Raw genomic sequence first — 12,020 nt, 5'->3', positions numbered from 1 at the left:
GACTTTCTGACGGGCCGCCCTCAGGTGGTGAGGGTAGGAAACAACATCTCCACCCTGCTGATCCTCAACACTAGGGCCCCACAAGGGTGCATTCTCAGCCCTCTCCTGTACTCCTTGTTCACCCATGACTGCGTGGCCATGCACGCCTACAACTCAATCATCAAGTTTGCAGACGACACTACAGTGGTAGGCTTGATTACCAACAACGACGAGATGGCCTACAGGGAGGAGGTGAGGGCCATCGGAGTGAGGTGTCAGGAAATTAACCTTTCACTCAACATCAACAAAACAAAGGAGATGATTGTGGACTTCAGGAAACAGCAGAGGGAGCATCCCCCCATCCACATTGATAGGACAGTAGTGGAGAAGGTGGGAAGTTTTAAGTTCCTCGGCGTACACATCACAGACAAACTGAAATTGTCCATTCATACAGACAGTGCCTCAGGAGGCTGAAGAAATTTGGCTTGTCACCTAAAACACTCACAAACTTTTACAGATGCAGCATCCTGTCAGGCTGTATCACCGCCTGATACGTCAACTGCTTCGCCCACAACCGCAAGGCTCTGCAGAGGGTTGTGCGGTCTGCACAACGCGTCATCGGGGGCAAACTACCTGCCCTCCAGGACACCTACAGCACCCGATGTCACAGAAAGGCCAAAAAGGTCATCAAGGAAAACAACCACCCGAGCCAATGCATGTTCACCCCGCTATCATCCAGAAGGCGAGGTCAGTACAAGTGCATCAAAGCTGGGAAAGAGAGACTGAAAAACAGCTTCTATCTCAAGGCCATCAGACTGATAAACAGCCATCACTAACATAGAGTGGCTGCTGCCAACATACAGACTCAAATCTCTGGCCACTTTAATACATTTAAAGGTATCACTAGTCACTTTAATTAATGCCATATACATTAATATACATATACAGTTGAAGTCAGAAGTTTACATACACCTTAGCCAAAAACATTTAAATCTCAGTTTTTCACAATTGCTGACACTTAATCCTAGTAAAAATTCCGTTAGGATCACCACTTTATTTTAAGAATGTGAAATGTCAGAATAATAGTAGAGAGAATAATTTATTTTAGCTTTTATTTCTGGGTCAGAAGTTTACATACACTCAATTAATATTTGGTAGCATTGCCTTTAAATTGTTTAACTTGGGTCAATAGTTTCGGGTAGCCTTCCACAAGCTTCCCACAATAAGTTGGGTGAATTTTGGCCTATTCCCCCTGACAGAGCTGGTGTAACTGAGTCAGGTTTGTAGGCATCCTTGCTCGCACATGCTTTTTCAGTTCTGCCCACATATTTTCTATAGGATTTAGGGCAGGCAGGGCTTTGTGAAGGCCACTTCAATACCTTGACTTTGTTGTCCTTAAGCCATTTTGCCACAAGTTTGGAAGTATGCTTGGGATCATTGTCCATTTGGAAGACCCTTATTTGACCAACTTTAACTTCCTGACTGATGTCTTGAGATTTTTCTTCAATATATCCACATAATTTTCCTCCCTCATGCTGCCATCTATTTTGTGAAGTGCACCAGTCCCTACTGCATCAAAGCCCCCCCACAACATGATGCTGCCACCCCCGTGGGATGGTGTTCTTTGGCTTGCAAGCCTCCCTATTTTTCCTCCAAACATAACGATGGTCAGTATGGACAAACAGTTCTATTTTTGTTTCATCAGACCAGAGGACATTTCTCCAAAAAGTACGATCTTTGTCCCCATGTGCAGTTGCAAACCGTAGTCTGGCTTTTTTAATGGCCGTTTTGGAGCAGTGGCTTCTTCCTTGCTGAGCGGCCTTTCAGGTTATGTCTATATTCGACTTGTTTTACTTTGGTTATAGATACTGGAGGAAACAGGTACAAAATTATCTTCAAAAGTGCAAATCAATCCCAGAACAACAGCAAAGGCTGTTGTTCTGGGATTGATTTGCACTTTTTGCACCAAAGTATGTTCATCTCTAGGAGACAGAACACGTCTCAGTCCGGAGTGGTATGACGGCTGCATGGTCCCATGGTGTTTATACTTGCTTACTATTGTTTGTACAGATGAACGTGGTACCTTCAGGCGTTTGGAAATTGCTCCCAAGGATGAACCAGAGTTGTGGAGGTCTACATTTTTTTTTCTGAGGTCTTGGCTGATTTCCTTTGATTTTCCCATGATGTGAAGCAAATAAGCACTCAGTTTGAAGGTAGGCCTTGAAATACACCCACAGGTACACCTGCAATTTACTCAAATGATGTCAATTAGCCTATCAGAAGCTTCTAAAGCCATGACATAATTTTCTGGAATTTTCCAAGCTGTTTAAAGGCCCAGTCAACTTAGTGTATGTAAACTTCTGACCCACTGGAATTGTGATACAGTGAATTATAAGTGAAATCATCTGTCTGTAAACAATTGTTGGAAAAATGTATTGTGTCATGCACAAGGTAGATGTCCTAAACGACTTGTCAAAACTATAGTTTGTTAACAAGAAATTTGTGGAGTGGTTGATAGTTTAATGACTCCAACCTAAGTGTATGTAAACCTCCGACCTCAACTGTATACTGTATACTGTATTCTACCATCTACTGCATCTTGCTTATGCCGCACGGCCATCGCTCATCCATATATTTATATGTACATGCTCTTATTCATCCCTTTGCATTTGTGTGTATAAGGTAGTCGTTGTGAATTTGTTAGATTACTTGTTAGATATTACGACGCTCTTGGAACAAGAAGCACAAGCATTTCGCTACACTCGCACGAACGTCTTCTAACCATGTGTATGTGACCAATACAATTTGATTTGATTTGATTTTGGTACACCGAAACCTTGTTCCTTTTTCGATACTAGACCATGAAAAAATGTGTCTCACGTCATCTACTGATTGAGAGAGGATCAAGTCTGTCTGTCAGTGCAGCCGATGTCCCTGTATAGCGCGCCCGCCTGCTCCTTGCCTGCGCCACTGACTCATTGCCGAATTTAGCCTGTCCTGAGGAACCACTGCCTATCATTGGAAGTGTGGGCTGCATCATGTTAGCTCCCCACTCGTGCTGCACAGAAGTTAATGCACTTTAATAATGCAACAAGGCATGTAGAAATGTTGCATCTTAATGACTGTTCATAAAACAATGTCCATTACAGGCTAGAACAATTTATAATTAAAGAAGATACCAGTAGCTTCCAGCTTTGTAGGCTAACTTTCCTTGCTTACAGCTGAAGCTAACATCAATTCACTACCCTAGTATTTTGTTTGTGCAAACCATAAGGCTAAATACCGTATGCTGATTTCAAAGCTGATTGTCACCAAAAACCATGGTAATTGCCCAAAACGTTATTCATTCTCTTCTGTCTCCTTCACAGTGTGTCTGTGAATGACGTCATCAGAGACAGAGCACACATTTATAAAAGAAGAGATTGCTCCTCCTATGCAAATGTTATGGATCAGTACAATAAAATAAGTCCCAGATCGAAGGGAAACAGATTGTTTTTCATCTGTAGCCCCATGAAATCAGCCACAACTCAAAGCATGCACACACTCCTATTGCATATACATTCACCTGTATTGTGAATAGGCATAGGCTACATCTTGATTTACCCAGTTTATCAATAGAGATTTACGATTCAAATAAATGATTACCGCTATGTAGGTCGATTGGTTATGTCATTATAGGTGCGCACTGGCAAAAATGTGGTGCAACCAAATCATGTGCTGGTAACATCAACTGAAAAAGTTGGGCGCACAAGTGCCACAAGTTCATCTAGAACCCTGAACATTGCTCAGTGCTTACTCATATGATTAAAGACTCTAGAGAGCCTAGGGAGGGAGGGAGCAACAGACGGGAGTTGGGAGTCATGATACAAACAAACAGGGTGAGATCAGGACACGGCGGCCACAGCCGTTTGATGAGAGGGTATCTTTTATATTCAGTTTGAGTGAGGAGTTTGTTTGTTTTCAAAACTTTGGTTGAGTTTTGATTATATCTTGCCTATAACTTTTTTAATGGTGCTGTTCTCTCCCAGCGTTGTGGTACATACACCACGCACACACATAGGCCTACATGTTTTTGCCTCAGAGTAGACACATATGGGAGCTGTGATTAAAAGCATTAGAGCATGACCCACGGTTGGATCTTAGTGCATGAGAAGAGTATAATCCCACTGTGGATCCCTGCTCACCATGTTACTGTAAGAACAGTAGGATACAGCACTGGGATGGGAGATTATGTTACTGTAAGGACAGTAGGATACAGCACTGGGATGGGAGATTATGTTACTGTAAAAACAGTAGGATACAGCACTGGGATGGGAGATTATGTTACTGTAAGAACAGTAGGATACAGCACTGGGATGGGAGATGATGTTACTGTAAGGACAGTAGGATACAGCACTGGGATGGGAGATTATGTTACTGTAAGGACAGTAGGATACAGCACTGGGATGGGAGATTATGTTACTGTAAGAACAGTAGGATACAGCACTGGGATGGGAGATTATGATACAGCACTGGGATGGGAGATTATGTTACTGTAAATACAGTGGCATACAGTATTACAGTTTAAGGTTGGGATGTGTGATTTACAGTTGGTTTGTGTGAGAGAATGAATGACAGAGAAGAGGGGGGAAATGAGGAGAAATAGTCATTTTCAACAAATACTTATATATATAACCATCGAAATCCGTACTATTTATTTGCAAAACATCCTGCTGAGAGGAAATATGTGTTGTGATTTCTTCTGACATGCCAGAGTCACTCAAGAGACAGTTAAGACTCTGGCTGTGTGTACACCTCTAATGTTCTGTCTGCTCTCTCTTTCTCCCCTCTCTCTCGCCCCCTCCGCTCACAGATGCAGATATACCTGTACAACTCAGATGACTTTGATAGTCTCAGTGCGGCCATCAAGGAGAAGCGCATCATTGCTGCGATGGCTGTGTTTTTTGAGGTACTGTAATACTGACTTTGGGCTGTGTTGTTGTTTGAAGAGTTCTCTTGGTCTCAGTTGTTCCCAAACACAATGAAACGGGCAGAGGCCTGGAATACAGTGCTTATTAGGAGATATGAACAACAGTACACTGATTTGAAAGCTGCTGGCTCTCTTGAGGCACATGATATCTTTATTATTTGTCGTCTCTTTCCTTCCAACTTCCCATATCCCTTTTATAGATAACGGTCTCTCTCGGTCTCTCTCTGTTTCTCTGTCTCGCTCTCTGTTTCTTTGTGTCTCTCTCACTCATTCGCACACACACATTGTCCGTCTCCTGAGAGCTGTGACTCTCTGTCAGTGCCACAGACAGGCAGGCAGGCAGTCCGGCAGACAGACAGATGTCTCCAGGGAGACATTACGGTGAAAGACAACTACAGACAGAGTCAGAGAGCAAGGGGTTCCTCTTCCGCTATCCCCTTAAGCCACCACTTTGTTCTAACTTACCGTACCGCAGGCTTCCCTAAAGACTAGCACAGCCAGCCTCACACTCCAGGAATATTTCTGAAGGATAGTAAATGGCCTCCAGTTGATTTTCAGTTGTAAACATCAAGGAATATTTCTCGTTCCCTAATGGAAAAGTATCTTAGTACCTGGTTTGTTAAAAAAAAAAAAAAATATTGGGCAATTAGTGGTATTCTATACTGAACAAAAATATAAACACAACATGCAACAATTTCAAAGATTTGACTGAGTTACAGTTCATATAAAAACATCTGTCTATTTAAATAAATGTATTAGGCCCTAATCTATGGATTTCACATGACTGGGAATACAGATATGCATCTGTTGGCACGACAATGGCCCTCAGGAACTCGTCACGGTATCTGCATTCAAATTGCCATCGACACAAGGTAATTGTGTTTGTTGTCCGTAGCTTATGCCTTTCCATACCATAACCCCACCACCACCATTAGGCACTCTGTTCACAACGTCAGCAAACCGCTCGCCCACCCAATGCCATATCAGAATTCATCCGTGAAGAGCACACTCCAGTGTGCCAGTGTCCCTCAAAGGTGAGCAATTTGCCCACTGAAGTCGGTTATGACGCCGAACTGGAGTAAGGTCAAGACCCAGGTGAGGACGATGAGCAGACAGATGAGCGTTTCTGACAGTTTGTACAGAAATTCTTCAGTTGTGCAAACCACAGTTTCATCAGCTGTCCGGTGGCTGCTCTCAGATGATCCCGCAGGTGAAGAACCTGGAGGTGGAGGTCCTGGGCTGGCGTGGTTACACATGGTCTGCATGGTTACACATTCTCTAAAATGATGTTGGAGAGGTGGCTTATGGTAGAGAAATTAACAGTAAATTCTCTGGCAACAGCTCTGGTGGACATTCCTGCACTCAGAATGCCAAAATTGCACACTCCCTCCACTTGAGATATCTGTGGCATTGTGTTGTGACAAGACTGAACATTTTAGAATGGCCTTTTATTGTCCCTTGCACAAGGTGCACCTGTGTAATGATCATGCTGTTAAATCAACTTTTTTGATATGCCACACATATCTTGGCAAAGGAGAAATGCTCACTAACAGGGATGAACATTTCTGGGATATTTTATTTCAGCTCATGAAACATGGGACCAACAACATTTTATTTCTGCAATTAAATGAAACCTCAAATGATGACGCTTCAACCGAGCACCCTCAAGGAGGAGAGCTCCACTTTCTTTCCCTGTTTGTTTGCACGTCTGCGCTTAACCCAGCACCAACACTCCAGCTCATCACTCTCCAGCTTACACCCACGGTAATCACTGACTAGATCAAGGTTCACTCCGCTCTGTCTATCAGATGTTCTATTTCTAGTTCTACTATGGCGATGCGGTCTATTACTTAGGAAGCACTCTACTGAAGCACTCAGAGCCACACAGAGTGGCTAGGCCAGGGTCGTTTCTCTCTCCGATCAGAGAAGCAGGCAGGTTGGAATGGGGACACAGGTGTTCCTATGTAGGTCTGTGGATAGACAGTGATGGACCTTGTGTGTATGAAGACCTAAATGCTACCACTGTGTTTCTGACAGCCTATCGCTTACAGCAATTAGCATCAGCACGCGCACACATTTATCCTGCTGAATTGCATTTTACAGAGCAGGACACACACACACACACACCAGTTTACCATCTTTAATCGATGAGGAGGAGCTGCTTTTGGTTCCCTAAGGCTGTGTGAATGGTCGCTAAGGGGGTTCATATTATTTTCCACATTCAATGCTTAGCTACATTTACTCTCATTTACACTCAGATACTTTTACTCTCATTGAACTGACCTGAGTTATCGAGGAGTCCCAACACCGTTTTATCCCCCCCTCTAAGCGTAAATAGGACACTGGGAATATTGGTAATAAATTAGGAGCACGCTGAACTGAGTGTGGGTACTGTAACTGCTGTTCTGGGCTGTCTTGTAAAAGAGCCTGTCTCTTGTTCGGTGTCGTCAGGTGGGGCGGCGAGACAATCCAGCCGTAGAGCCCATCATCCAGGGACTGAAACGGGTCGTACACCACGGTGAGTAAACCCCTGGCACTCACACTACTACTGTCCCACTCACACGCGCACACACACACTCATTCTCGCTCTTGCTCTCAGCAGTTTGATGCCTTCTCACTGTGATGTTGTTCGGCAGCCGTAGTTCTATAGCACTTCTCACTTAGCCTTTAAACTACAGAGCATCAGTAGAGCACCAGGTTCTCAGTCTTCACACGGAAACATTGATATACAGACACACTAACGGATTGCCAGAGGACCAAGGCGTCATCACTTTCACCACAGAGGGCTTTCAGTCACGTACAAGAGCATCAAATGAATGTCGACAGGAAACATACACAACAAAAAAAAGAGACAGAGAAATTATTTCCCAAGGACATAGTTGTTTGTGAGGTTAATGCGAAGTGATTGCTTCAGACCTCACACGTCTCCCAGACTTAGAGATTCCGTGCCTCTCGTCTGGTCATCCATTGGTTTGTTCAGGCTTTTGAAGATACTTAACCTTGGTGTTCCTTTTTATTCTCAAATTAGTATGACCACAAGCTCTGAGCCCGGTCTTGCATCAAGATGAAGGCAGCACAGTGAGCTACCACCGCTCCCTGCTTCTCTGTGTAGCGCCACAAAGAAGAGACGGAACAGTTAATTGCATCTAAGCCTCAATTAGTCAACGCTCTATCGCTTGCTCACATACACACACACAGACAGAGAGAACTTACACAGCGGCAACATCAGATGCACGCTTGCTTGCACCATTAATCTTTAATGCTAGGGGGAGACAGATGTGCCTAGCTGCAGTGCATGTTGTATGAAATCAGAGTTGGTGTGAGCTGCGAGCGGAGTGTGGTTGGAAGCTGGTGTCTCTACAAACATGCGTTATGTCGTGTCTCCACCTGCCCATTTAAATGTGCTTTAGCATGTGTCCATAATACTTTGGTCCATCTGCATACAAACACACACACACACACACACACACACACACACACACACACACACACACACACACACACACACACACACACACACGGCTCTATTGAGCCATGCAGCTGTGTGTGTGTGTGCCTGCACGCTTTGTGTGTACCAACACATACGGCTGGTTTAACAATGTGCTACTGACGTGGTTCTCTTTATGTGGGTCAACTCAGAGACGAAGAGAAGACGTGTTAATGGAGGAACGGAATAAACTGTGAGCATATAGCCGTAAAATGCAGACCTCTTTACTCATGCTGATTAATCTCACACAACTCTATCTTTCGTGCTTCTCTGGGTCTCTCTCCCATTCATTACACTGACTCCCTATACTGGATGATTTGCCATGGCTGGAACAGGGCAAAAATGGGGCTAGCATGCAGGTGGTATCGCTTGATTTAGATGTCTACAGTGGTTACTCTGTGAGGTAGGCCAATCAAGCCACTACACATGGTCTCCCGAACACAGATCAAGCCTTCTCCTAGGATTTAAAAGCATGCTCAGTAGAGAATCTCCAATTAAAGTGTTTTTAGATCAGGAATAGGGATCCGGTAAACCGCCCTCGGTGTTGAGCATTCAGACTTGTGTTGAATCTAGAGGCCCTCCTTGTTGGAGGAAGGGCTGGGTCCGGTCAGCCTGGGTTGTGGTGTTGTTTTGATGGTCCAAGGGAGGCTCCTGGCCCTCTGGCTGGGTAATTAGGATGCTTCCCAAATGGCATGCTATTCACTACGTTGTGCACTACCTTTGACCCCAGCCCTATTGACCATGGCCCATAGGGCTCTGGTCAAAAGTAGTGCAATACATAGGTGATAGGGTGCCATTTGGGATGCACATTTAATGTCTTCTCTTCTAGCGGGGTGGCGGTGGCAGGGTTTCCGCTAGCTTATTAGCCCCAGCCATCCATCCATCAGCAGGTTTGAGGCAGTGCCACGATACAGCTGTGCTGTCTGAGGGCAGGCGGGTAGTAGAGATGCGGTGAATACTGTAGCAGCTCACTATGTCGGGAACGGAAAGGTGCTTCCGTTCAGATAAGTGTGTTGTACAGTCACGCCCACTTTCCCGTCCCATGTCCCACCCACGCGCCATAGTCCACAGTGAAGCGCCCTTCTCATCCTTCGATAGAAACCCACATGACAGTTAGAAGGTTCTTCCAAGTACCAGATGACATGGTTTATATCTGAACCCCAAGTTTAGTGTCCTGTTGCCACCCCAGATTGTCTCCAGGCTCCACTTTACTACCCTAGAATTTCTCTAGTGCCCACTTCACTACCCCAGATTGTCTCTAGCTCCAACTTGACTACCCCCGATTGTCTCAAGCGCCCACTTTACTACCCCAGATTGTCGTCAGCCTCCACTTTACTAACCTAAATTGTCTTCAGCCTCCACTTTACTATGCCAGATTGTCTCCAGATCGTAGTTACCTTACTTCCCCTACATCAAATGTGTCAAACAAGCCAATTCAATCTGGCACAAATAGTTTTTCCCCAGAAAAAAACCCATCTCAATCGACATTTAAATGTGACCCACCACCTTGATTCGGACTTATGTAGCAACATTTTAAATGTTTTTATTTTTATTTTGACATTGGAAAAAAGTAGGGACTCAGAGCTAGAAAATTGTATACCATACACTGCAGTTTAGGAATAATGGAAAATAATTCCGCTTTGAACCTCAATTTTGAGAAAATGTCTGTTGAATGTTTTGGTACACTTACTGGAGAGCTCGTCTTTGTCTACACCCATTCAGCATCGTTCACACCCTCTTAAGTTTAGCCCCACCCATCTCTAATGATTCACATGTGAGGCCATGTGCTGAACAGAGTGAGCTAAACAATGAACCATAATGCCAACCCACATTACTAGCAATACAAACTGATTGTCATAGCTAGCCACCATGCATGAATCTGCAGGTAGCTAAAGCTAACCAACTAGGTTCAATGTTAGCTATTTAGCTAACATTAGGCTATAACTATCAATGCAAATAGCTTTCTGAGATACTAATAAAATTACTACAGAGATCATACGATCGAGACAGCCAGCTAACGTTTGCTAGCTAGCTAACAGTACGTTTTAACTTGCAATGAAAATGACTTTGACAAAATTACAAATGTATAATATCAGAAAATGTATCTAGACTCTTACCTGTATACATAGATGAACGCTTCTCCTCTGTCATGGATACCATGGTTGCCCTTAGTTTGAAGATGTAATCCGTAGACAGATGTTTTATACAACAGCCTTTTGTGTTCTCTTTTCGACTCCCTCCTCATTTGATATCAAAACTTGGTCAACTTCTCCCGTGAAAACAACACTGTTGATAGTCATTTATTCCCCATAACTGTCATCAGAAGACTCTACATTGTCTGGTTCAATTAAAATGTTTTTACCTAAATGAGGGATTTCTTAATCTTCTGAGTCAGAGAGAGTCAGCATGGCAAGATCGTCCTCCAGAAAGTAGTCCATCACACATTTTTCCCACTGATCTTTGTCGATAGTTGCTGTTAAATTTAGGGCAGAAATGTTGAGAGCAGTATCAACACTTTTGCAATTCAGTTCTCTATGGTATATTTCAAAAAAGCCTTGGTAGCAAGAATTATCTACACAATACTGAGCAGCTCATGTTATAGACAGAAGCATGCTACATGGCAGATCAATCCGACGTCATCTCACGGCATGTCCAGCCCTACTATTATATCAGCCAATCATGGCTAGCGGGAAGGTTCTTGGCTTTTTCCGTGGCACAACCAACTAGTCTAACAATTGTATTTATATTTACAGATGACATACACCTTTTTTTTATTCCAGAAAGCAATAAAAATTCCAGATGGCATACACCTTTTTTTTTATTCCAGAAAGCAATAACAATTCCAGATGACATACACCTTTTTTTTATTCCAGAAAGCAATAACAATTCCAGATGGCATACACCTTTTTATGTTCCAGAAAGCATTTCTGCCAAATAACTCATTTTGATTAAAAAATGTTTACTGTCAAATGCCTTACCTGTGAAGTAGTGATGTGCGACATACACCTAGCTTCTTAAAACGGGTCACAAATGACTATTTCAAATTGAAACTGTGTAGAATTGATAATGGACCTACTACAATTATAGTCTCGTCACTCTACCCAGCTTGCTAAAAAAAACTAGACAGTCAGGGAACCATGAAAATTCCAAAAGCGATGGATGGATAACTATTTTTTAAATATATTTTTTTACACATTTTGACCTCCGGACCTTGGTGAAGAATGAATGTGTTATTTCATAGTTTTGATGTCTTCACTATTATTCTACAATGTAGAAAATAGTCAAAATACAGAAAAACCCTGGAATGAGTATGTGTGTCCAAACCTTTGATTGGTACTGTATGTCAGCTGTTGATAAACACAGAACTTTCTACCTCGTTTAAAATGAAATACTAGACATGTGGGGTAAATAAATCCACCATATTGTAAACATGTGGTGATTGAAAAAGGCGTAAAGATACAATATAATGTATGTTTTCTATTTAATTATGTGGGAATAATTATGCCTGCACTTTGTTTACATTGTGTGGGTCGCTGAGTGTGTACTGTATATTGGCTGTGGGTATGGCTGTTTTTGAATGTGTTT

General features: G+C 43.1%; 1 protein-coding gene across 1 annotated transcript in view; it reads left to right on the top strand.

Annotated features, from left to right (window-relative positions):
• The window catches only part of LOC139370881 (receptor-type tyrosine-protein phosphatase gamma-like), a 266,165-nt gene that overhangs the window by 205,812 nt on the left and 48,333 nt on the right, over nt 1-12,020 (top strand). The window contains exons 5-6 of the mRNA XM_071110735.1: nt 4,832-4,927; nt 7,400-7,466. Of these exons, the coding sequence (XP_070966836.1) occupies nt 4,832-4,927; nt 7,400-7,466 (163 nt within the window). The remainder of the gene's footprint in view (nt 1-4,831; nt 4,928-7,399; nt 7,467-12,020) is intronic.

The sequence above is a fragment of the Oncorhynchus clarkii genome, chromosome 17 (genome assembly GCF_045791955.1).
Source record: "Oncorhynchus clarkii lewisi isolate Uvic-CL-2024 chromosome 17, UVic_Ocla_1.0, whole genome shotgun sequence".
NCBI classification, from domain to species: domain Eukaryota; kingdom Metazoa; phylum Chordata; class Actinopteri; order Salmoniformes; family Salmonidae; genus Oncorhynchus; species Oncorhynchus clarkii.
The sequence above is the reverse complement of the archived record's forward strand: the minus strand, read 5'-3'. Positions and strand labels throughout refer to the sequence as shown.